This window comes from Solea senegalensis, linkage group LG15 (assembly GCF_019176455.1).
Source record: "Solea senegalensis isolate Sse05_10M linkage group LG15, IFAPA_SoseM_1, whole genome shotgun sequence".
NCBI classification, from domain to species: Eukaryota; Metazoa; Chordata; class Actinopteri; order Pleuronectiformes; family Soleidae; genus Solea; species Solea senegalensis.
In genome coordinates, this window is record NC_058035.1 from 22,111,306 (window position 1) to 22,138,317 (window position 27,012).

At 38.7% G+C, this 27,012-nt stretch overlaps 1 protein-coding gene across 2 annotated transcripts in view; it reads right to left on the reverse strand.

Annotated features, from left to right (window-relative positions):
* Nucleotides 1-1,184: 1,184 nt before the first annotated feature.
* The window catches only part of vps8 (VPS8 subunit of CORVET complex), a 40,508-nt gene continuing 14,680 nt past the window's right edge, over nucleotides 1,185-27,012 (reverse strand). For both annotated transcript variants that reach the window (XM_044045964.1, XM_044045963.1), the window contains 36 exons: nucleotides 25,896-26,049; nucleotides 25,614-25,673; nucleotides 24,011-24,118; nucleotides 23,349-23,429; nucleotides 22,790-22,960; nucleotides 22,410-22,484; nucleotides 21,963-21,998; nucleotides 21,270-21,360; nucleotides 20,854-20,900; nucleotides 20,691-20,780; nucleotides 20,343-20,389; nucleotides 18,607-18,829; nucleotides 17,765-17,854; nucleotides 17,390-17,441; nucleotides 17,270-17,312; nucleotides 16,819-16,891; nucleotides 16,391-16,510; nucleotides 15,507-15,578; nucleotides 15,200-15,319; nucleotides 14,827-14,883; nucleotides 14,658-14,740; nucleotides 13,635-13,719; nucleotides 13,425-13,523; nucleotides 12,000-12,089; nucleotides 11,189-11,235; nucleotides 10,203-10,347; nucleotides 9,330-9,419; nucleotides 7,171-7,356; nucleotides 6,619-6,700; nucleotides 6,234-6,316; nucleotides 5,707-5,787; nucleotides 5,151-5,320; nucleotides 3,422-3,614; nucleotides 2,967-3,020; nucleotides 1,951-2,031; nucleotides 1,185-1,472 (listed from right to left, as the gene is read on the reverse strand). In XM_044045964.1, coding sequence (XP_043901899.1) covers nucleotides 1,347-1,472; nucleotides 1,951-2,031; nucleotides 2,967-3,020; nucleotides 3,422-3,614; nucleotides 5,151-5,320; nucleotides 5,707-5,787; nucleotides 6,234-6,316; nucleotides 6,619-6,700; nucleotides 7,171-7,356; nucleotides 9,330-9,419; nucleotides 10,203-10,347; nucleotides 11,189-11,235; nucleotides 12,000-12,089; nucleotides 13,425-13,523; nucleotides 13,635-13,719; nucleotides 14,658-14,740; nucleotides 14,827-14,883; nucleotides 15,200-15,319; nucleotides 15,507-15,578; nucleotides 16,391-16,510; nucleotides 16,819-16,891; nucleotides 17,270-17,312; nucleotides 17,390-17,441; nucleotides 17,765-17,854; nucleotides 18,607-18,829; nucleotides 20,343-20,389; nucleotides 20,691-20,780; nucleotides 20,854-20,900; nucleotides 21,270-21,360; nucleotides 21,963-21,998; nucleotides 22,410-22,484; nucleotides 22,790-22,960; nucleotides 23,349-23,429; nucleotides 24,011-24,118; nucleotides 25,614-25,673; nucleotides 25,896-26,049 — 3,505 coding nt within the window. In that variant the 3' untranslated portion in view covers nucleotides 1,185-1,346. The remainder of the gene's footprint in view (nucleotides 1,473-1,950; nucleotides 2,032-2,966; nucleotides 3,021-3,421; nucleotides 3,615-5,150; nucleotides 5,321-5,706; nucleotides 5,788-6,233; nucleotides 6,317-6,618; nucleotides 6,701-7,170; nucleotides 7,357-9,329; nucleotides 9,420-10,202; nucleotides 10,348-11,188; nucleotides 11,236-11,999; nucleotides 12,090-13,424; nucleotides 13,524-13,634; nucleotides 13,720-14,657; nucleotides 14,741-14,826; nucleotides 14,884-15,199; nucleotides 15,320-15,506; nucleotides 15,579-16,390; nucleotides 16,511-16,818; nucleotides 16,892-17,269; nucleotides 17,313-17,389; nucleotides 17,442-17,764; nucleotides 17,855-18,606; nucleotides 18,830-20,342; nucleotides 20,390-20,690; nucleotides 20,781-20,853; nucleotides 20,901-21,269; nucleotides 21,361-21,962; nucleotides 21,999-22,409; nucleotides 22,485-22,789; nucleotides 22,961-23,348; nucleotides 23,430-24,010; nucleotides 24,119-25,613; nucleotides 25,674-25,895; nucleotides 26,050-27,012) is intronic.

Below are 27,012 nucleotides of genomic sequence, written 5' to 3' on the forward strand. Positions count from 1 at the left end.
GCGAGGAGGAGACGACCTTTCCTCACGTCCAACACAAACACATCATCCTCTGGGGCTTAGCTTGCACACCTACAATTTTATCTTACACTTATTCAGAGCCAGTGGTGAGCTTTGTTAAAGTTAACTCATTTTCCATTTATAACCTAAAAGTAATACAGGACAACATTTTTTTAAGTTGTACAATATGGGGCCACACAGTTGGTGTAGTGGTTAGCACCCCTGCCTTTGCAGCAAGAAGACCTGGGTTCAAGCCCAGGGTGGAACAAGGGTCTTGTTTGCATGTTCTCCCCGTGTGTGCGTGGGTTTTCTCCGGCTTCCTCCCACAGTCCAAAAACATACAATATGGAGATTAGGTAAATTGATCACTCTATGGTTGTTTGTCGCTATATGTGGCCCTGCGATGTCCAGGGTGTGACCTGCCTACTGCCCTATGCCAGCTGAGATTGGCACAGCACCCGTGTGACCTTCCTGTGGAGGATAAAGCGGTAGATGATGGATGGATGGATGGAAGTTGTATGACACAGACCCCAGGAGTAGAGAGGATGTAATGTCAAATCATTGAACAAGGCTCTGGTTCAGAGAACTTGCCCCAGCTTGTATTCCAAGAACAGTAGTTCAGTTGATTTTATATTCAGAAAATCAGAATATCTATCACACCTCAGACAATGTTGGTTTTACTCTTTTATCATAATAATCTCTTATTTGCAGGTATGTAAAAAGGTCTTTATTTTTAAATCCAAATTTCTTTGGTAATTCTATGAAATTCTGTGAGTTAGAGTGCACACTGCTGTAATGGTCCTGTTCCACCATCTTCTGCATCACTGGTTCCTGGTTTGAATTTGGAATCTAGAGCGGGTCAAATGAATCATTTGATGTCTCCCTCCATATTTCTTACATCTTGCTTCAGATATTCAGTGTTTCATAATTTCATTATTGCTTTGTTTTTAGTGGCTCTGCGTGTCTGTCTGTCTGTCTGTGTTTCCACCGACAGAGGCTTGTTTTTAAGTTGTTACTCTGTCTGATCATTTGTGCCAGTGGTTCAGTGAATACTGCAAACAAGAACAACATCAGAGTCCCTCTTTGTGAAATGATGCTCTCAGTTAAATGTCCATTCATTTGAATCCTTGCTTACACATATACATATATATACATATATGTTTATATATGTATATATATATATATAAACATACATATATGTATTTATATACATACATATAGGTGTACATATATGTACACTTGTTACACAATCTCAATCAAATGTATCACAAGAAGAAGACAGTGACAATCCACAGTGAAATGAGAAGATATCCAGTGAGATGGACAAAGGTAGAAAAAGCTGCTTGTTGCTACTCCTCCAGCAGAGGAGGAGGAGAGAGCTTCAGCTGCAAACTCTCTGATCCTGGTCGGGCGGCAATCAGAAGCCCCGCCCTCTCATTGCTATGGCAGTGGGAGAGTTCTGAAAGGATGGACAACTGCAGAGAAAAGAAAGTGTTAAATCAACTTATTTCTGTTTTCATGATACAAACTTTATTCAGCACTGTTGCATGAATTTGATGGGGAAATTCTCTAAATGTCTCCAGTAGGTTTTTAGAAATAATTTACAAGAAAAAGGTGGATAGGACAAACATTTTTAAATAGTCAAATAAATCAATAAAAAGAACCAAAAAGGAAACAATCATAGTTGGTTTTAAATTTAAAGGTCCAGTTTGAAACTGCAGAGGCCTTTGTACATGTTTGCACTTAAGTGTAAGTCGCTTTGGATAAAAGCGTCTGTTAAATGACATGTAATGTAACATGTAATGTACATGTACTAATGCTATTCTGTTGGTAAAAGCTTTCTATAAGTTCTATACAGATCCAGACTGGATCAACATGTAAAAACACAGGTTTTGCCTTGTGTTTCAGCCTTGGTAGAGGTCTGTGCTATAATGAGACCGACAGTGTTCGTACCCTGGATGGTCCTCGGTATAAACAGCGCAGCTGATCCCAGGACTGTTCCTGCTGAGGGTCCAGTGATGCTTCAACAAAAAACTGCAGCACAAGAAATACAAAGTATAAAAATGAAATCTGTCTACAACACAACCAAAAAACATTCTCACAAAACCAAACTGCATTCTCACCTTCTTAGGCAATGTGATTATACCTGATACAGAATTACATGATTATGTCTAAACAGAGCATGGGTGTCAAACTCCAATGACCTGGGGGTCAGTGAGCCTAAACCTTAACAGCATCACTTCAAATTCATGTGTCGTAACATAAATGATTGTACACTGTAACATGGTTCATATGCACATAGCACTCTTATTTTACTCAGTCAGGTTCAGAGATGACTTGCTCTAGCACTGAGCTCCCGTCAGTGGAGCAGTGGTAAGACAAAACTATAAATTAGCTATAAATTAGTTTTAAAATGAGCTTTTCTCTTATTTACAGTTTTGTTTTAATGATACCTCTGTTTTGTTACATGGTATTCTGACTATAAGCTGTTGACTCCTGTGATGGACCTCATGGTCTACTTCGGTCTTACCAGGTTAGTTACACGTGCAACAGACTAAGCCAGGATGAACTTAGTAGCATAGGTTAAGACCCACTTTCTTACATATCCTAGATATCTTAATCCTACTTCAGTGCAACAGGCCCCTGGTCTCAGACTGTAATCTGTTGCTTGTCAGACATTGTGAATGACATCACTATAGTAAATATGGAAAAAAACAATAAATATAATAAATAAATATCATTGGGCAATAAAATAGATTTCTACCAAAACCATCATTTGAGAAGTTACTGTAGGTGGAAACATTTGTTTTTGTGAGACAGTTTTGGAAACAAATAATTAAGGATAATTTAAGCTCTTTATAATTAGTCACCAATAAATATTTCCACAAATGAGTTGTTTTTTTAAGTAAAAAGAAAGCTTAAAACATATTTCAGCATAATCTGGGAGATTAGATGAGATCAATGTTTACCTTCTTCCTGTGAGCCTCTGCTCCTGCATCATGATGCATGGATGTAACACGATTCTGTAACACACAGACAAGAAGACAAGTGGACAGGAGGACAGAAGGACAGAAGGACAGCGTCAGGTCAGAGCGCTGATTTCTAAAGTGGTCACTCAGTTTCTGCAGAATGATGTATTTGGAAAACGCCGTCCATAAAACATGTTTGATGGAGAGCAACATGAAAAAGAAAATACGTCATGGAGACCAAAACCTGTTGTCAGGTTTAGGGATTAAGTGATTATGGTTTGAGTCCCAACTGACTCACATTGACTTCCATTTATTTATTAATCCCTAACTTACCTTAACCAGAATTCAACTGTTGGCCCTTAATTTAACCTGTTCCTCAGAAATTAGGTTCTGCCGCACGCACGCACGCACGCGCACGCACGCACGCACACGCACACACACGCACACGCACACACCTGTGCCAGAGAAGTGCTGCGTCCTCTCTTAGTTTCAGTGGAGGACACTGCTTTTCCTCCGTGGCTGGACGAACACTTGTAGCAGCTCCATCGCTGCTGCTGCTGCTGCTGCTGCTGCTGCTGCTGATGTGAGGACAGGCTCCTCCCACAGTCCTTCTGCTGCAGGCACTGAACGTGGTACAGGTGACCACAGCTGACAACACACACACACAATATGCATTTGTAAATGCGGTTAGACCACCGCTTAGACTCATCAGCAACTGTGAGGCGATTCATAACCCTTGGTCAGTCTTTAATGTTATTTAATATTATATATTATAAAAATAGAGCCATATTTTTTAGCTGATATCCTGATATACTAGATATATGTGGATATAAAGCTGCACAACGATCGTTTCTCTGGACTCATGAGACATTTGTGCTTCTCAAAGGAGAGAGACAATGCACTTTCATTTCATTAGAAGTTGGTCTCTCTAAATAGAAGGTAGGAGTGACTGGTTGTTTGTCTCTGGGTGTGATCGACACTACCAGTCAACAGTTTGGACACACCTTTTCATTTAATGGTTTTTTTTTGTAGTTTCTCACTGAAGGCATCACAACTATGAATGAACACATGTGGAATTATGTAGTAAAGAAAAAAGTGTGAATTAACTCAAAACATGTTCCATATTTGACATTCTTCACCCTTCGCTTTGATTACTGCTCTTCACACTCTTGGCATCTCTCGATGAGCTTCATGAGGTCGTCACTGAAATGGTTTTCCAACAGTCCTGAAGGAGTTCAGGTGACTGTGGAGGCCAGATCATCTCCATCACTCTCACACAGCCTGCAGGTGTGTTTGGGCTCATTGTCCTGTTAATAAATGATGATGCTGCAGGATGCTGTGGTAGCCATGCTGGTTGAGTCTGCCTTCAACACCATCACACCTCCTCCTCAAAGACACTATGTCTATGTCTAATGTCCATTCTTGTGTTTTATCTGATTGTGTTTGTGTGTGTGTGTGTGTGTGGCATTCATCTGGGCTCTAATCTGTGACTGGGATGAACTTCTCATGTGAGCCAGTTTCATCATAGCGCTTGATGGTTTTTTGCGACTGCACTTGGGGAAACATTCAAAGTTTATTTCCGGACTGACTGAAGTTCATTAGTCAAAGTAATGATGAACTGTGGTTCGTCTATAACTTAGCTGATTGGTTCTTGCCATAATATGAATTCTAACAGTTGTCAAACGGAGCTGTCATCTGTGTTGTGTTGTGTTGTGACTTCTGCACAACACAACTGACAGCAAGACATTGTACTAATGAGTGAAAACCATGTCAGGCGATTACATCATGAAGCTCAATGAGAGAAGGCCGAGTGTTTGTAGAGCTGTCAACAAAACAAAGGGAAGAATCTAAAATATGAAACATGTTTGGCGTTATCTCACACTTGTATGTTTAATACATAATTCCACATGTGTTCATTTATAGTTTTGATGGCTTCAGTGAGAATCTGCAACGTAAACAGACATGAAAATAAAGAAAAAACATTAAATGAGAAGGTGTGTGTGCATGCGTGTGTGTGTGCATGTGTCTTAAATAAGCTTTTTGAGGATTAGGACCTGTTTTTAGGGTTAGAATCAGGTTTAGGCATTTAGTTGTGATGGTTAAGGGTCTCGGGAAAGCATTATGTCTATGTGTGTCCTCACAAAGGATGCAAAACCAGCATGTGTGTGTGTGTGTGTGTGTTACCTGAACACGATGATCTCTTCAGCTGAGTCCTGCCTCCTCTTGTACTGCTGCAGGCAGATGTTACAGTGATCCTGGCGAGGGTGGAGTCCCCTCGTGACAGCGGCGCGAAGGTGAGCAAGGGACCAGTGGAGGTCATGGTTCAACAGACTGGTGGTTGTTTCAAGTAAAGTCTAAAACAGAAAAGGCAGAGTTATGAACGACATTATCATGCCACATAAGTGAGTGACGTTCCGTGTCTGACATATCTGATGTTGGACCAGGTCATCTAAAATGTGAATAAGTCGCTGAATTGCTCTTGTCAGGATTTATATTGTAATTTGGTTGCGGATAGTTTGCCATCTTTAAAAAGTGGGTCATTGTATAGTTAGTTTGTAAAACACTGATGTAGAACATGAACTTGTCTTAACCCTGTAATAAGACTATGAAGTGTGATGATGATGATATGAGATTACTAATTATATCTTAACCCTAAAAATACACTTGAGCGAAAATTTGTCTTCACCACCATCGTCAGATACAACCGCACACACACACACACACACACACTGTAATTTACCTGTTCATAGTTGAAAGTGTCCAGCATTCCCAGAATAAGGCCTTGGATCTCTGCCAGTTTTCCTTTCCCATAAACTGGGTCCTGACGGACACAAAGACGAGAGGACACTCATAGACAATGTATATTGCCTTGACCCCTGCCCTAACCTTAACCTAAACCTGATTCTAGCCCTAAAATCAAGACTTATTTACACCTAAAATCATTTTAAATTGGTGAACAATTGCTAAACAAATAACTTCATTTTATGCATGTTATATTAAAAAATGTTATAAAAAGAATAGAAACATTTTGGGGGACCCAAACAAAATCTGCAGTGACCCATCTCTGGGTCCAGACCCAAGCTTTGGGAACCACTGCACCCAACCCTTACCCTAACCTTTACCATTAACTGCATGCCTAACATAAACCTATTTATCTAACCCAAATCTAAAAGCATGTCTTAACCCTGAAAAGGCACTTTAAAATGTCCTCACAGCCTATGACATATACACATATGGAGAAGTAACAATACAAGCAGACGTGCAGACCTGTAGTATTCGTTGGATGATGGCAGGCAGAGGAATGAAGCTGCTCATACAGTTGAGAACCTTCATGGTCAGCTCCTTCAGCACTGTGACAAAAACAACAGCAGCATCATTCCTATTTATATCCACATCAGTGTATAAACAACAACAAAGATGCTCTGTCACTTTTTACAGAAGAAAGAAAGAATTAAATGTGAGCACACTGAAACATCCATGTTAATTCCAGGCCACTAGGGGGCAGAGGAAATGTAATTAAACCAACTTAGAGAGATGGTAATTGAATAAATGACACACAAATCCAAGAAATGGTACCAAATAGAATACAATATACATTTATATGTACATTCAGCAATTATTTTTTATTTTAGTGTATTAGTGTGTGTGTTACCTTCAGAGGTTTGTTTGGCATTAGAGCCTTTTATTTGTTTCTGAGAATCCATCATGGCCTCCAGAAGAGGGAACCACAGAACCTGAGGCACAAAAACAAAGAGCGTGGAACAGATGAGCAGCTCAGCTCTTTCCTGTAGTTCACACAGACGCGTTGATCCTGGTCCGATGCTGCCCTTGTTTATTTGTATTTATATACTTAAAACTACACTTGAGTAAGTGTCAGTGGCAATAAGCAGATGTGTCGCAAGGTCAGCAGTTTGGAAATACTTCAATATAAGCAGTCTAACTGCACCCTGTGCTCTGCTCCTCTTCAACACAAGTCAAGTTGCTGTAAAGGTATTATTAAGTAATAAGTACTCAAATTAAAGCAGTGGCACTTTTACTCAGTCAGAAACAAAGTGCTATTGGTGCTTCTCTAGCAAATAAAGAAGTGATGTGTGAGTGGGTAGATTCTCCATGGTGCTTTAAAAGTCTCAAAAAGTCTTCAAACAACAAAAATGGTTCAGACCCAAATCCATAGAAAGACATGAAGATGAACGGCAGACACTACCTCTCGTTGTTGCTCATATAAGCTGTGTGAGCTTCGCTGACACAGGGAGATGATGTCATTCAGTGACTCCTTTACTCTGGTCAGTGTGGAATCGCCACCATCATCCTGCCACCTGTCTCCTCCTCCTCCTCCTCCTCCACTAGTGTCCTGCTCTGCAGTGAGGAAACACAGTCTGTCCTTCAGCGTCTGCAGGAAAAGCAACAACAGCCACATCAAAGAAAGCAATTAACATCTATCTGATATGTACATCTATCTGTACATCTATCTGTACACCTATCTATACATCTATCTATACATCTATCTATACATCTATCTGTACATCTATCTGTACATCTATCTATACATCTATCTATACATCTATCTGTACATCTATCTATACATCTATCTGTACATCTATCTGTACATCTATCTGTATCTGTACATCTATCTATACATATCCTATCTATCTGTATCATCTATATATAATCTATCTATACTATCTGTACATCTATCTATACATCTATCTGTCTCTATACATCTATACATCTATCTGTACATCTATCTATACACCTATCTGTACATCTATCTGTACATCTATCTATACACCTATCTGTACATCTATCTGTACATCTATCTGTACATCTATCTATACACCTATCTATCTGTACATCTATCTATACATCTATCTGTACATCTATCTGTACATCTATCTATACATCTATCTATACACCTATCTATACATCTATCTGTACATCTATCTATACATCTATCTGTACACCTATCTGTACATCTATCTGTACATCTATCTATACATCTATCTGTACATCTATCTATACATCTATCTATACACCTATCTGTACATCTATCTGTACATCTATCTGTACATGTATCTGTACATCTATCTATACATCTATCTATACACCTATCTATACATCTATCTGTACATCTACTGTATCTATACACCTATCTGTACATCTATCTATACATCTATCTGTACATCTATCTGTACATCTATCTATACATCTATCTGTACATCTATCTGTACATCTATCTATACACCTATCTATCTCTATCTATCTGTACATCTATCTACATCTATCTATACATCTATCTGTACATCTATCTATACACCTATCTATCTATCTGTACATCTATCTATACATCTATCTGTACACCTATCTGTACAGGTATCTGTACATCTATCTATACATCTATCTATACACCTATCTATACATCTATCTGTACATCTATCTATACACCTATCTGTACATCTATCTATACATCTATCTGTACACCTATCTGTACATCTATCTGTACATCTATCTATACATCTATCTATACATCTATCTGTACATCTATACACCTATCTGTACATCTATCTATACACCTATCTTTAAATCTATCTGTACATCTATCTATACACCTATCTGTCTATCTATCTCTGTACATCTATCTGTACATCTATCTATACCTATCACCTATCTGTACATCTATCTGTACATCTATCTATACATCTATCTATACATCTATCTGTACATCTACCTACATCTATCTATACATCTATCTGTACATCTATCTGTACATCTATCTATACATCTATCTATACATCTATCTGTACATCTATCTGTACATCTATCTGTACATCTATCTGTACATCTATTACATCTATCTATACATCTATCTGTACATCTATCTATACATCTATCTATACATCTATCTGTACATCTATACATCTATCTGTACATCTATACATCTATCTGTACATCTATACATCTATCTGTACATATATCTATGTAGGGACAGTTTGAGTTACTGGCCCTGAAAATGAATCAAATTTGGACTCCATTGTTAGTGTTAATAAAGTGAACAGATGTGACATCATTGGAATGAATGATTAGGTGAACATGATATTATAACAACAATAATAACTTTATATTTAGCACCTTTTAAAAATCAGAGTTCACTAAGTACTTTCATCAGTCCAGGATAATGAAAGCAAGAAACAACAACAATAATGACAAGAAACAAAATCCTTAATCCTTAAACCCAACATAAGGGTCAGATAGATAAGTATCATTATCATGACTATGGATTATATAACTTTGGAACAACCATACTATAGTTCCTTCAATAATGGCATGGATGATTAGTCCCTGATTGTGTGTGTGTAGTTTCTGTACCTCTAACAAGACAGTGAAGGCTCCATGAACATCTCCCTTCTTCTCCAGCAGATAAGCTGTGGCCTCGTTGTGGTGGTGTTTCTGTGTTATCTACAGACAGACAGGCAGACGCAAAGAAAGATACATTATTATTCATCTGTTAGAGCCTGTTGTTGGTTTAGTAAACAGGGATAATGCACATTAATAAATATTCAATAGGCTGTTCAGTTCAGGTGTGAACACATACAGATGTGGAATGTGTTTCCAGAATCAGTCACAAAAGCCACATTGGGTAGTGACCATAATTATTGGAGAATGGGTCATTTCTCTTTCATCATCCTATATAACCTACTCAAATCATATAACCAACTCAAATGAATGGTTATTCAAATGATATTTGTGCATCACACACTCTACTGGATAATCAGAACTCAGTATCACCCAAATTAAAACCCATTTCTTAGTCCGTGTGGACAGGGGTACTGGTTGTGGAGTCTGGTTTGTCTTGGACACATAAAGGGGTAAAGTGCCTTGAGATAATGTATGTTGTGATTTTGCACGATACAAATACAGAAGATGAATTGAATTGAATCCGAACACTGCAATCAGTGATAAAATGGACAAATTGAAGTCAAAATGCGTCTGATTGGACTTGAAAGGACCAGTGTGTAACATTTAGGAACAGTTTGTTGGCAGAATTCTACTGTATGTTTGTATAAGTGAATGATTGATGTGTACTCATGTGTACTCATGTTTCTACTGCAGCTCTGTTGTATTTTTATTTCTTTTTTCGTCTGGAATGTTTGCTGGCATTGTTTGTAGTCTGTTGTCACATACTCCAACTCTGTGCTCTTGCTCATAGAGATATTTGAAAGAAAGAGTAGCAGACAATACTTGTACAGCCTCCTCCAGTCTGTAGTGCTGCGAGGTCTGGAGGAAGCTCAGGAGTTGCTCGGGTGCGAAGCGGCAAAGTAGGTCCAGCTGGAGCTCATGGAGGTCCCGTTCCCGAGGCAGGGCGGTCTGTGAATGATGACCCTCCCTGAGGGACAGATCACACACAAAGGATGGAAATGTAAAGAAAACGAGTCGTGTCACATCAGTGGTGTTACTATTTGTCACACACCTCTGTTGTGTCCACTGCTGTTTTACATTTAAATGACCATCATGAATATGCTTTTAAATATGTCTACGATCAATTAAATGGATTGAGGAAACTGAAAAGTTACACATTCAAGAGAATGGAAATGGAAACTGTAGTCAAAGATGACTCATTCATGTTTTGTCCACACCATGAGTGTCGCAGAGGGGCTGACATAGGGTCAGAGGTGTAGTCCATCCTGGACAGGTCACCAGTCAAACACACATGTTTTGAACAACTCTAACTTTCATAACTACAGTCAATTTGGACTGTGGGAGGAAACGTACACAGACGGGAAGAACATGCTGACTGGTTTCTAACTGGTGACCTTCTTGTTGTGAGGCAACAGTGCTTGACCCGTAGTCAAAGATAATTTATTCTCTATTTTGCTGAGAACGATCCATGTCTCACTGCAAGAGTAGAATTGAGCTATAGCTAAAACAGTGTGGCTGCTCTAATCTGAAAATATACAGTAATGGTTTTGATATATATATCAAATATATATATATCGCTTTTCTAGTCTTGATGAGCACTCAACGCTGCTGTACACTGCTTCACCCGTTCACTCACACTTACATATAGCACATTTTCTATCACTCATCTTTCATAGCCACTCCCACGCTGCCAGCAAGTGTCTCGCCCTCTAGCACTGAGCTAGCGTCGCCTGTATGTGACGTTCTGTGATGCCGCTCATGATCTCCACTGCGTCCTCAGCATTAAAACACATGAACACACACTGTACCTGGGCTCCAAGAGGCAGCTGAGGAATCTGAAAATGAGCTCATCATCCTACAGGAGTGACAGAGAGAGAGAGAGAGAAATGAGACATTACTTTATTGCCCTTTGCATCTTATCGACTGCCTTTGTAATACATGTTTAAAATTGTAAAGAGACTTCATGGACACCCTGTACCTGCTTGTCCTGCTATAACATGACAAAATGGCTGCTGTGCAAAGAGCCAATAAAACCTCCATGGGTGGCTGTGTTGTCATGTCAGGTTATTATTATTATTATTATTATTGTTCTGTGTTTATTGTGAGCCTCACAGCTAGGTTCACTAACCAGCAAGCCAATCGGATGCATCTGATACATACACATGACGCCACAACCCCTACACGTCATACACAGACGTCATTATGTGCTTTATGGAAATAAAAATGTACAACAAAGGTAAAGGATTCAAACACAAACATAAGGACACATTTAATATAAAAAAGAAAAAAATGAAAATGTTTAATTTTAATAAACAAAACTGTTTAAATAAAGATAAATAAAGAAATAGTGTTATTAATAAAGAAAAGTGTGATTAAACGCCATACTAAAAAGGTAGGTAACATAACGATATATCCATACAGACACCAGTAAGAGAGTGCTGTGTGCGCATTTTCAATTGTAAAATTGAGTTTTAATGATAATCTTTCTCCTCACAACTGTGAAATTATGACTTAATGTAACTGGAACATTATGCTAAAATGAAACTTGATGTGTTGATAGATATAGTTGCAGGTACATGCACATAAAATAAAGATCTTTCTATTTGATCATAAACTTACCTGTAGCTGAGAGATGATCTGCTGCACCTCCCCCGTGAGGTGAAACAACACTATGTCAGCTGATTTGGCGGGGTCAAGGGTCACCAGCTCCTGTGAGCATATGTTGGAATACAAAACAAATTCACATATAGACCAAAGAGTGTCCTCCTTCATCTGTAACATGGCATCCTTTAAAAGGCTCATGAATGAGTTTGTTGACTTAACATGTGACCAAAAAGCACGAATGTGAGGATTTGTTGTGCGTGAAAAGACGTGTAACTAAACAAATCATAGACAAACGTCAGAAATCACACAAAAATACACATTTAAAGAAACAAAGGGGAACAATATCCCAGTTTTATATTTGGCTACAATATGATAACGTGTTATTGAAGCAGATGGTCCTGAGCTACATCAGAATGCTTACGATCATTTTCCTCAAAATAGGATTATTTTAAGCTGCTGATACGATATTTCAACATTTAGTTTTAGCGCTCGCTGAGCCGCGTCTCAGAAAACGGGTGAATTCACTTTAATAACTGCTACGTGATATTATTCCACAAGGGAGACAAAGAAGATGACTGCAGCCAACTAACAGTCTATTCTCCAGGAACTGAGATTTTTGCTATGAAAACGCTGATGTTCTCCGAGGAAATGAAGGACGTCATAAACAAAACTAACAACAGGTTGGACGAGGCTTAAAACCAGGTCTATGAAATGGAGGAGAGACTTCAGAGAGGCAACAGAGGAGCTACTGATTAATGGACCAAGAGGGGAGATGCAATAACTGAAGATTAATTGATTATTAATCGATTACTAAAGGAATCGCCAACTATTTTGATAATTGAGTAATCGGTTTGAAGCTTAGAATTGAAGATTAAAACAAGATTTCTTATTGTTTCAGCTTCTTAGATGTGAATATTTTCTTCATTTCTTCATTAAAAGTGAATGATTTTAGTTTGTGGACAAAACAAGGCATTCGAGAAGTTTGACAAACACTGATCGATGTTTTTTAACGTTGTCTGACATTTTATGAACCAAACAATTACTCGATTAATCGATGAGGGAAAATAATCGATAAACTTAAGCATTCACAATATCGTAGAAGGGTTGGATAATAACTTCTTGTTGGGGTGGCAGCCATTGTGGAGAATGTGCTTAAAGAGAACCTGGAAATGCCCCAAACATCAATCTCAAGCCCTCGGACTGAAGCCTGACCGAGTCTGACAAACCCCCACAATCCAATGGGGTCAAGTTTGCCAGTTTCAAGGTTAAAGAAGTGTTCAAGCAGTATGTTAAGTACATATGAGTTGATCATATACCCTCCTATATTTAGTAGTATCTGCTTTCTTGCACTTGTTGACTACATTTCTCATCCAGTCTGGAATTTGAACATTCCCTCAGGAGTGGCTGAAGACTGGATGAGTGGTTGGTGTATTTACTGACCTGAATGTGCTGCAGAGCTTTGTCCTTGACTGCTTGTTTCTCCTCAGGACTGTAGCCGGGCATGGACAGCAGATTGTGGATATAGCTGAAGATCTCACCCTAACCCACCACCAAACCCAATGCATCATTTGAATACATTCACACCAACCATCACATGTACAAGTGCAGTACAGTTGGAGCCAGTAAATGTGGGTTTTATAAAAGCGTTACCTTTCTGAGCGAGTCTCTCAGGTAGCAGTCAATGATCCTGTCATAGAGATGTCTCTTCTCATACAGAAACTCACAGATCTGGTAGCTGCAGCAGGAGAAGCACAGAGTGCAATATAAATGACCTTCCTCGGTTAAAGCAGTACAACCTCGATCACCCCATGTTGATTTCTCAGTAATTACTGGCTTTACTCGCGATGTGTGCTCCTTCATCCTCGTCTGCTCAGTTGTGGCATTAAATGTGTTAACTCTGTGTTTAGCACGCAAATGTCACCACAACAACAATACTAAAAAAGATTTATTTACTGTATATACTGTATACTCTATTCTGTTTTTATCATCTTAATAGTCTTTCTATATTGTCCAATCATGGATGTGAAAATGCATGTTTATTATTTATTATCTATACCTTTCTTGTCTTCATTGCTGTGACACTGTAAATGTCCCCAGTGTGGGAATATTAAAGGATTATTTTATCTCAGATTGCTGAGTGAGGGACATGTTCACTTTCTAAACTGGCTGGATGGTGAATGAGGAGGACAGGTGAATGAGGAGGACAGGTGAATTGACGTTAATTAAGGTCTCTGAGTGAGTGAGAAAGGTAAAGCATTGGTGACCTTTGACCCATATTGACATTGTTTACATATTTTATTTTGTCAGCACAATCATTTTGTGAATATTTGCTTTTAATTAAAAACAATGTGTGAGATTTGTCCCTTTGTACTTTTTGCACAACACGAGAAAGAACCCCGACCTTTTTGAGACTTGGAAAAAGTGACAATGAATCGTCACTTTTTCTTGATATAGCTTAGATTCAGCAGTGTCAACAATATTTAAAGATTATGTCTGCGGCTTTATCTTGCTGTTATTCTGCCTTTTCCCTCTGATCCACAGCTGCCTACATTCATTTGTGACTTCAATGTTTACCCACATGATACAAACTTACCAAACAAGGCAGGAACTTAAAACTCTATCATGTGGACAGCATAGCCCTTCAGTGTAAAAGCATTTTGATGATCTACTCACAACTTGGCCTTCTCCGCCAAGGCCAATAGCCTTTCTTCATTAAACTGGACCACGCCACCAACATGCAGCAGCTCCAGCAGCACCTGCATACACACACATTTACATTCACATGTGAACATACAGTAGGGTCCAAAAGTGTCCCAATCCAGTGAATGTACAGTTTAACAACCTGCTGCCTCTCTGTGTGCCGGGAGTCGTCGTCAGGGCAACAGAGGAACTCCAGAACCTGGAGGAGACAAGCAGCTTGTTCTAATCAGTGATGCTGAGATAATGACTGAGACAGAGAGGAAACACGAATGCTACAAATGTGCTCTTATATTTTAGCAAGAGATGATTTATTTTTGCATTCCAGATAGGATAGATATTTAAAGAGAAGTTAAAATATGCATGTTAAAAAAAAAGGTAAAAAAAAATAAGATTCTTCATTAATATAAATAGAGCTCTGGAATCTATGGAAAACCTTATCTGTAAGTTTGTAATGATCATATAACATGCCTGCACCAACAGCAAGCTGTCATTGAAATGATGTTGAAGACGTTTACCTGATCAAAGAGCTTCCTGTTGACAAAAAGTGTGTTGTCCGGCTTGGCCAGTTGTCGAGCCAAAAAGGTAAAGAGCCCGCCCACCTGGGAGGGAGTAAAATCTGGGTTGTCTACCATCACCTAGGTAACCGGGAGGTCAAATAAACAGAGGTCACTACAGGATGACACAAGCTGCTGTCTCACTGCATGACTGGACGAGGACATTTGTGAAACTTAATAATATTAATACCAGTTGTGAATATAGATGAATATACAACACAGAGAGTGAAGCAACAGATCTAACCTCTCTGTATGTCTGTGATTTTACCTGAAGTAAGATGTCCACAATCCTCTGCTGGTACTCAAGGGCCTGCTTGTCATTCTTAAAGTCCTCAAATGTCTAGAATGAAGTAAGAAGCAGAGGTTCACTAATGACAGAAAAGCAGAATTATTCATGAAGGAGAATAAAAATACACCATCCATCCATTTTCTACCACATGAATGAAAGCTATTATTACTTTTGTCATGAGACAAAAATCATGCCATGTACAATTGTACTGTATATACAATTAAAAACTAGGGATGCTCGTCATTTACCACGTACACAACAAGAGGTCTTTTTGATTATCATTATTATTATTATTAGAATAACAGATAGTCTAAATGTTGCTGAAGTTTCTAAACACTCACCCTCACACCAAAGACCATTCATAAAATCAGTGATTTAACAACACAGCACACAGGAGTTGTGCTGCTTTTCTTTTAGGACTTTGGTGTGGGAGTGGGGACCAAACCTTCAGTTTCCAGTTAGAAATGCGTCACAACACTTAAGCTGCCACAGGTTTTATTAGGGGAGCCTTTTGTTTAGTGGCTGAAATGTGATTGTCCTGGTATCTGCACCTATCACCTGACAGTGAGCCTGTCAGGTGATAGGTGCAGGGGCGTACATAGCACAGTTGTTGGCACCACTGTGTTGGTGCCTCTTACAATCATGTTAAATGAAGTGGCATTTAAGTTAATTAAGTGTGGAATCAGGTCCCAGGCTCCCATGGCTGGTTAGGATAGTACGATAGTCACAGATTCAGATTCATGGTCTTATTAGTATTATTATTATTATTATTATTATTATTGTTATTATTGTTATTGTCGTCATTATCATTATTATTATTATTATTATAATAATAATAATACAGTATTACAAGCATGACTCACCATGGCAAGGACATTGAGGAACTCACGGGTGTCAAAGTGAAGGAGTGTGCGGATAAATGGGAAAACCTCCTCCTCCTCTGACGAGTCAGCTGAGTGGAGACGGATCAGGAACTCAAACACCTGACACACACACACACACACACACACATATGGGAACACATCACTGACAAGTACTGAAATACTAGGTTGATTCTTGATGGGAATCTGTTTTATTTGAATTTTTCAATGTTTCAAATTTGTAGAGATCTTGAAATATTACATAATGTCACACAATGTCACTCCAATTAGTCTAAAATCCAAATGGTATTACAATAATATTGGTCTTCATATCCTTCTGTGGTGATCGGGACACGAAATTTTGCTCCAACTACTGATAATCTTGGTAAACTAACTAACTAACTAAGTAACCAACTACATTTCCTACACACCTGGTTCTTGACTTGAATCACAAGGTCTTCAGGAATGTCACCCAGTGGATATGCCCTTCCTGCAAGGCAACAGCTGTACACACACACACACACACACACACACACACACACACACACACACACGGTACAAAGATGAAGAGACTTGATGTAATATGACAGGAAACAGTACACATGTGTCAGTAGAATGATTGAAAACCAACGTTCCTGTCTTACAAAGTTCTTACAAACATGTTCAAACTCTGACTGAAACACAGAGAAAATCTTAGCCAAATATTTACAATAAAATGAAATGAATCCAGTTTCAAATGTAAGCGTTTAGTTACCAAAAAGACAAAAGCAAAGTAAAATATAGTACATTTACAGTTAAACATTTGGATGGTCATTTGAGTTGAGGTGAATGTTTGCTAAGGCAGAATGTATGAGACGTAAAGAAAGATGCTTGATAATTTACCTTATGTAAACCAGGAGTTTGTTTCCCATCACCACTTCCTCATCTGTCCATACAGAAAAGACACTTAGCACGAGCTAGGTTATAATAGCTGTGTTAAGGTTGAATGCTTAACAGGCTTACCTGTTAGGCTCCTCCCCTCCCCGAGTGGTGGTCCAATCACTGCGAACAGTTTCTGAACATAAACACAAATGGGTATGTGTGAAAATGATGCCTTTTATAAATCAAGTGTGGACGACTTTGGAGGTTTTTGTTCTAGGATTGAGACCGAACCTCGTGCCCACTGTCGTGTAATTAAACGCACAGCGAACTCGACAGTATGATCTTTTCATGCTATACATCGAGATGCATTTTATGTGTCACAAGTTGTTAAATGCTTTTTCACTGAGATTAAACTTCTTTTTTTTTTTATTTTGTTTAATAACTCAAGGTGATATTGAAGTTATAATATTGATCTGACTTGCATCATCTTTGTCATGATAAAAGTGAAGAACTTACCTCCATAGGTGTGATGTAGTCATTCATGCCACTGGTGAACACGTACATCATCGCATCATAGAGCTGGTTCTCCCAACACACACGGACAACCTTTAGAGACAGAGAGACAGACAGACAGAGAGACAGACAGACAGAGAGAGAGAGTCATGTATGAGCGTTCAGAGTCAGGAACATTGACTGGGCTGGAGACCAGGATGACCGTTGCTCGCCCTCTGGTACTGCACTTTACTGTTTGCAGTCCTGGCCGTTGGTCAGGTCTCGGTTCAGCAACATCATCAATGGATTTTTTCTTCCCTGATGGCACGGACATATTCCAAGACGACAACACCAGGATTCATCGGGCTCAAATTGTGAAGCATGAAACATCATTTTCACCACAGAGACCATAACACCATTGAGCCTCTCTGGGCTCTCGTGCTGGAGAAGGCTTTGTGCAGTGGTCCGACTCTCCCATCATCAATACTACATCTTGGTGAAAAATGAATGCAACACTGGACGGAAGTAAATCTTGTGACATTGTAGAAGCTTGACGAAACAATGTAGCAGCACTTCACACCTGGACCAGACGATGAAGATGACTTTAAATGCCACTGTCTCTATCTTATTCTCCTTCTTCTCTTTGTAAATATGATATTTGTTTGTAATCTGTGTCCATCCTGACAGACGGATCTACTGCACGTCTGTCCATCCTGACAGACAGATCCCTACTCTGTGGCTTGTGATGGTGTAAGGACAGAGGCTGTCACTTACTCTACAGACTGTAAAGCCCTTCAAGGCAAACCGTGCTTGTGATGTTGGACTATATAAATAAAACGGACTTGACTTGACACACACATACGCACCTGCTGTATGTCCAGACTGGTGATGTCCAGATGAACGATGCATCGCTCCAAACTGTCCATCATACCGTTTCCATGGTAATGCGCAAGGAGGTCCTTCATGATGGGAGTGGTGAGATGACCGAGGCGTTCGGTGACGATGTACGACTCCAGACACTCCAGGAAAACTCCCTTAGCAACCGAGTTCTCCAGCAGCCGAGAATACAGCTGGTTAAACAGCAGGTCGCTGCAGAGATGTCCGTATGTTACACACACACACAGAGAGAGAGAGAGAGAGAGGGAGATTATCAGTCAAAAATCAAATAGAAATTGATCATCAATTGATTATCATATTGATTGATTATAACCAATCATTGATTAAATATTGTCCACATTGTTCTTTCTTAAAGCAGTCTTTAATCCCCAGACCTCAGTCAGAGTAAAAATGTTCTCGTGCTGTTTTAAGGTTAGTGTTTATAAACCTGTGAGGACACTGTTACATTTAAAGGGTAAATAAACCATCTCTTGTGAGGCTAACTCTGCCCGATGCCAGATCTTAAAATTAATTTAGAAAAATACCAAGAAGTGGAGTGATACACACATTATTAATATCACAATACTAATAATACTACTACACTAAACTGTGAATATTTGCATCTGGGTCAGTAAATGACCATAACTAGATACATATACACTGGTTTACACCTGAAAAATGTGGTTTAGTTCAACTTTAGAGCTTTCGTTAGACTTCAGCGTTTTAGCTAGACTTTAGAGCTTTAGTTAGACTTTAAAGTTTTAGTTAGACTTTAGAGTTTAAGTTCGACTTTAAAGTTTTTGTTAGATTTTAGAGCTTAAGTTTGACTTTAGAGCTTTAGTTCGACTTTAAAGTTTTAGTTAGACTTTAGAGCTTTAGTTGGACGTTAAAGTTTTAGTTAGACTTTAGAGCTTTAGTTCGACTTTAAAGTTTTAGTTCGACTTTAGAGTTTAAGTTCGACTTTAGAGTTTTTGTTAGATTTTAGAGCTTTAGTTAGACTTTAGAGCTTAAGTTTGACCTTAGAGCTTTAGTTCGACTTCTAAGTTTTAGCTTTAGAGCTTTCCTTTAAAGTTTTAGTTGAGCTTTAGAGCTTTAGTTAAACTTTAAAGTTTTAGTTACTTTAGCTAGACTTTAGAGCTTTAGTTAGACTTTAAAGTTTTAGTTAGACTTTAGAGCTTTTAGTTGACTTTTAGAGCTTAAGTTTGACTTTAGAGCTTTAGTTCGACTTCTAAGTTTTAGCTAGACTTTAGAGCTTTAGTTAGACTTTAAAGTTTTAGTTAGACTTTAGAGCTTTAGCTAGACTTAAGAGCTTTAGCTAGACTTTAGAGCTTTAGCTAGACTTTAGAGCTTTAGTTAGACTTTAAAGTTTTAGCTAGACTTTAGAGCTTTAGTTAGACTTTAGAGCTTCAGTTAGACTTTAACCCAGAAGTCAAGGTGAACATTTTTTCCAAATTTAAAGAAATTCCCTCATTCTTGATATATTATGATTACAAGAATGGGACATGTGGAAGGATGGACGGATAGACAGATAGACAAACCAATGGATGGACAAACCACATTTAAAATAAAAAAAATAATAAATAAATAAAAATAAAAATTCACCATGCACAAATAAATGAACAAAACATTGATCTCAACACTGTTTGTAAGGCAGAGCAGCTGATCCTGAGAGCATCTGATCAATATCAGTGTGTAATTTGCCATGTTCAGTATGCTGTGGACTCACGCTCTCTGTAGCAGCAGGCAGTAATCCACCAGGACTGGAACAACATCCTGAATAAGCCAACACAGACAGAGAGATGACAGATTAGAAAAGCTCACCTGACTGCACAACAACAGAAGGTTAACTATTATTTACTGTTATTGTAAATAAACATAATATTGTTACTTAATGTATTCAGTCCTTGCACATTATGTCTTTTTATTGTATATACTGTAATTCTTATTCTTCTCTATACTCTTAGTATATTTAGTTTTTAGAAGATAGTGAAAGTGTGTGGTTGGAGAAGCTGTAGCGAAAGGTTCCGATGGTGGTGAACTGTGGTGAACGTACAGCCGTCAGGTTTGTTCTTACGTGGAAATGTTGCTCCATCACTTGGATTTTTCCATGTTCCGGACACTTCTTCAGAGCATGTTCAGTAAACTGGCAGAGGATCTCGACCATCTGCACACAGTGAGCAGCAACAAGTCAGAGTGAAACACAGCAGGCAGAGACAGAGGAGGGATTGTGTTCTTACCTTGTCAGCTATCACTCCCTTCCTTTTAACTGGATCCCCAAACAAGCCTGAAATAAACGCACAGCGTTTGTTATCCTCATATCATCCATCAATTCAAGTCACTTTAAAGTAAATGCAGAGATTTGTTATATGAAGATTGTTGCTGAAATAGTCTGACAAGACTCAGAACTAAATGTTTTACTGAATTGTGGATTCATACTGTGCTTTCAGCCTCTGTTTTGTTTAGTTGATGCTGGCTTTATGACAAGGTTTAGTTTATATTGATGAGGTTCACATCAGATGCAGATGCACCTGCATGTGACACACTATCCCTTTAACATAGGTCCTGGTACATTGTGGATCCTGAAGCTGTGATGAAGCTGATGACTGAGGTGTGTGTGTGTGTGTGTGTGTGTGTGTGTGTGTGTTTTACCTACCGACCACAGCCTTAGCTGTTCCCTCATGGAAGGACCAAGCCAAAGACAGTGCCTCCACAAAATGCTCCTGTTTGAGCAGGCAGTCAATACGCTGGAGGAGGAACATGACATCAGACATCACATGAGCAACTCTTTAGCCTTTTATTATTTTTATACATTTTATATAGCTTAATATACAATTTATATGTTGTATAATTTCACCTAACCTAATGGAATCTAACCTAATCTAACCTCACGTAATCTAATCTTACCTAACCAGTGAAAGGATATTCAAATAATTTAATTTAATTTAATTTAATTTAATTTAATTTAATTTAATTTAATTTAATTTAAAATGTTTTTGGACTGTGGGAGGACATGCAAACTCCATGCAGAAAGGCCCTTGTTCCAACCGGGGCTCGAACCCGGGTCTTCTCGCTGCAAGGCAAGAGTTCTAACCACTACTCCACCATGTGGTGATAATTTAATTTAATTTAAATTAATTTAATTTTTTATTTTTAGTTTTTTGATGCGTGGCTTGTTTAATGTCCACTGCTGGCAGACATGTTTTAACTGATTTTTAAACATGGCTGGAAACTCATAGTCTCAGGCTGGTTCTTGCACAGCACAGTCAGTTCTGACTATGTTTTGATCTAAAGCCTTCTTAGCGATCAGCAGTATGTGGAAATATTGACACTTATCATAAACACATACCTCTCTCCAGTTGCGTAGAGTCATAATGTGAGCTGACTGCAAGAGAAGCAAGAGAAGATCACAGGGTTAAAGACGAAGAAACACTTGAATCATAACAGTTCTTCTCTGGAGAAAAAACACTGTCAAATGCTAACAAACATACTTACATTTAGTAAATATTATTCACTCATTTACCATCTGTTAATGACACGCCGTGAAAAACACATCAAGGGGCCGGTATACCTGGCCCAGAGGGTAACAGTCAAGTCGGTCTGGTTGTGGGACTATTTTTGTGGGCGGAGCCATATACTGTAACTGTGAACCTGTTCAAGTGCTAAATAGTGTTTGTAGAGTTGTTGTATGAAAGCAACGTTGTGCTTGTACTGATATCAACACATTATTGTTACAGTATCTGTCCAGTGTAAACTGTGTGCACATGGGCAACAGATGGACTGTAAAAACAAATACCTTAGTGCCTAAATAGACAATCTGTCCTGCGTAGCTTGAGACTGACTGGTAGCAGGCCTTCTCTCCAACTAAAGCCTGAAAAACACACACAGACACAGTTAAATTCAACAGTGGAAAGAGATGCATAAATGAGAATGTGACGCTATCAAATAAAGAGAGTTATAAACAGGTCTTTGTGGGGAAATGTGAATGTGACAGGGAGAATGACTCAACCAATCAAATTCTGCATCATATACAACTAAAACATCAGATTCTCACTCATCAAAAACAGATTTCTGAAGAACTGGTTGACCGTCTGGCTGTGAAGCAACAGCTCTCCGCCTAATACAAGTCATCTTCAAAAACCTTGACCCTCGCCACTGACCCAGTATCCCTCTCACCAGAGCCTGCGAGACGTTTCCTCCTGTAGCCAGTGATTTGAAATGTCGGCTGTTGTAGACCAGCTGCACCTGCTCCAGGTCCAGAGTCTCCAGGACCTCCTGACTGGGCCGGTCCACCACATGAAGCTTTTCATGGCTGTCCACCAGGACCAGAGTGCGACTGTTGATCCACTGCAGAGACACAGAGACAAAAGGAGAACAAGCCATGGACTGTTAAATGTGATACTATGTGGAGTCACTTCCAGCACGTTACACCCTGGACAGCCAGTCACCGGTCCTTCACAGGACTAGAGACACCACTTCACCTCTGCATGTTTGTGGACTGTAGGAGGACGGACGGACGGACAGACAGACAGACAGACACACACTCACTCTAGAAGACGAGGTGAGAGACTTGTTTTACTTTATTTTGATAATATGAAAGGTATAAAAGAGTGGTATGACCAATCCTTAGTATTTTTATACTATATATGTATGTATATGTATATGTGTATATATATATACATATATATATATATGGATGGATGTTCAATCTGAAAATGACGTTGTGTGAACTTACACTCAGGCTGATGATGTCACAGCTGAGGTGGAGTTGTCTTTGTTTGATGACGTGGATCGTCCCCGTCTCCTCCTTCTTAACCTGGGTGAACAGTGGTGCACACGCAAACATTCAAATATTATTCTTCATATTAGTAAATTACTAATCCCTTTATAATTTCATTGTTAATATAATTCCTGTTGTTGTTATTGATAAAAATGTTTGTGTCGTTCGAGGAAAACGTGAATATCCATCTGTCCCTCACTGATGCTGTAGTACAAAGACAGCTCATAATTACAGTCTGACCGTAATCACATGACACATTGTGTCATTTTTATTTGGAAAACGAAGATGAAATCATTCAACTTAATTTTTTATTAGTTTAATAACCAGATTGTTTTAATGGCTGTTGTCAGCTAATTGTAAATATGTTCTAATCCAAACACTCGACACACTAGTGTCCTTATTAAATCACCTGCCACGTTTAAAGCCAGTCAAACCAACTGTTGGACAGTTATGTGATTAACAGACAGATACTTTCCCTGCATTTACAGACACATTTAAAGACAGAGCTCTATAGAGGCCATGTTTTTACAGTAGTAAAGTAGTATGTAAAGAGAAAACTGAAAATAAACTGCAGTTCATAAACAGGAGTTGACATTAAGAGGAAGTAGAGATGCTACCAGCAGGAAGTGGACTGTATCTCCTTTGCAAAAAGCCAGGATTGGGTTAATGGTCTTCTGAACTGGAACAAACTGCCAGGCGAGCTGAGGAACACTGGATGGATCAGACTGAGAAACAGGAAGTCTTTGTTAACCACATATTCATAACTCCAAATGCTTTTTGTTGTTCAGGCCGGAAACATTGAGTTTAAAAAAGAAGAGTTTCTTTTTACTTATTTTAGTAAATTTCACTCTTTTGAGATTAAAACAAGGAAAAATCTACACAGACAAACACCAACCACACTCTCACATATAACCAAACAAGTACTGGCAGTCAATATTTAAACCTTTTTCAGATGTTTCAAGTATCCATAAAACCTTCTGCCATCACTGCAATATCTGGAATAACCTCACATGACACTCATCTTTGCTGCCAGGCAAAAAATATGATGCTATCGTGATATTTCACTTCATGTTTAAATATATATCAATTTACTTTTTTGTACCTCTGAAAGAGACGACTGAAACTCCTGACGTGGATAGAGAAACTCACCCAAACCCAAAGATGTGGAATAGTGATCTTCTACATCATTTCTACATCATTTCTACAGCATTAAAAAGAGAAGACTGTGGTGATGCTACCGTGTTAGTAGCGCTCACTTCATTTCATGTAAGTTATCATTTATCATCTCCTTCTGTTAGATTACCATGAAAAGCCTGGATTTCACAGAAACGTGTGTGTCAGTGCACATATGTATATGAAACCTATGCTGCCTAAAGTTAGGTTGTGGTCTTGGACGTAGCTAGCTTGTAGTTAGCTGGCGGCCGGCTAGCACGTTAACCAGTATGTGCTAAAAACGTTCCTCTTTCCCGCGTGTATGGGCTAGCTTTATCTATAAGGTAAGAGTGAATATCTGACCACTTGCTAATATCATCTACCCAATCTTTTATGGAAGCTGGGTCAGGCAGACTATTGCTGTCAGCTAGAACTCATTTATTTAGGTATTGTTGGCGGTCCTTAATCCACAACAAAAGAACATATTCAGAATGATTTGGTGGAGGACAGTGGACGTACATGCTATTAGCTTACCTGTTGTGACGTTTTCTGACCCCAAACTGCGCGCGCATTCTCGCTAGGCTTGGAATGTTTGTGTACAATGAAAGGGTCTATAGATACATTTTGTACTTGTGTATACTTTTTATACACAAATAAAAAGACAAGGAGTTTGAACAGTCTTCAAACGTTTTAAATATTCAGAGAACATAGTTCTGTTCAAAGTAAAACTCTTGACATGTTTCTCTCATGCATTATCATCAGTAAACTAAATATTATATTAGTGTATGTGACGGTGTACATTTAAACCTGCCACTCCTTTGAGTAAAACCGCATTTTAATTAAGTGAAACTAATTCTTTCAATTACATTTTTTAATAAAATTTAAAGAAATGGATTTTATGACTAGAAAACCTGAATAAATTCCGTCCACATAAGCATTAGAGCAGGTGTACTATTTACGCATTCAAGACGTAACGCTGAAAACAAACTGAAGTAACCCTGTCATTGATTTAAAGAGCGTTTTCATTCATTCACACCAAGCTGAAGTGCAGTGGAAAAAACTGCTGACCTTGCTGTAAGGAAAGGTCATCCAGACTTTTAGGGAGGGCTTCAGTCCAATGACCAGAATCTGGTGAAAAAACACAAGAAAAGATCTTGAAGTTGTGTGTGTTCCACTCATGTTGTGTTTACACAGTCACACTATAAAACCTATTATTACAGTTTAAGGCAAAGACATGTTTTATTGTTTTATGGTTATGGTTAGGGTTAGGCCAGTAGTAGTTATGGTTCAGGTTAGTGTAACTCCAGGAAAGGAATAAACTGATTGTTCTCAGTAAGTGTGTGTGTGTACTTTGGTGAGAGAGGCCATAGCCAGCAGAGAGTAGTGTGTGATGGGATGGTCTCTGAAGTCTGGAGGAGCACGCAGAGGTTCAATACAGCACACTTCTCCTTTAGAGCCACTGAAGAGACAGCGGGAGTCACAGGAGCGCATCCCCATCACCCTCCTGCAAACAACAAGCAACAGTAACACACGGTTTGATGATGGAATAAGATTGCACAGGATATTATGACTTGCTTCTGGCTTCTTTGGGTTTCTTCTAGCGTATAAAACAGCTGGGAACTCTGAAAAATGGGAACTACGTTATAAGCACATCGCAAAGGTTCAAAGTTAAATTTTAAACACATTTAGGAGATTGACGACTCATATTTGTAAAAAAAACATGGATGCAAACAGTACAGTGGCAGCCATCTTGGAATCCCATGTCGGGGGTTGGTTAGGTTGCTCCAAGTTGTAAACATAGGTTCAGGGGTGAACTGGATCTGCACCATGAGCATTTAATATGCATTAAAGGCACAGGCCGTGCTTTACAGAGGCTGCTCTTGTGCAGCCAGAGATTTAGCTTATACTAATCCACCAAAGAACTGCAGACTTTTTGGCATGTAAAGGCCACCGTAGTTTCTTCATATGCTACCATAAGGTAGGGGGTGAGTGGAAGAGTTCTCCATTCGTTACAATCTGCAGTCTCATCATTAGATGTCAAATTATTGTTCAAGTGTAAGGGTAGATCATGCTAAATACTTGACACCTGTAGAGGATGGTTGTTTTTTTTGTTTGTTTTTTAAAAAAACTACAAAAAACTGCATACATATTTTCTGGATGTGTTCCAGTAAAGTGAAATAGAAATAATGATCCTCTATTGTCATTATAGCATTGCTAAAACAACAAATCTAATGCTGGCCTAAGACTTCTGCACAGTACTGTAAGTATGCAGTTCATGTGATTTTGAGGATTTAAACTTATATTCAACTATTCACACTGGTTTTATCAATTCTAGTGTCTTCCTTATAAATAATAATAATGGTGGTCAAAGCTGCTTTATGGTAAATGGTCTGTAGTTCTAGTCTTGATGACCACTCAAAGCTGCTTTACACTGTACAGTTTGGCCTTCAAGTTGAAAAACAACTTG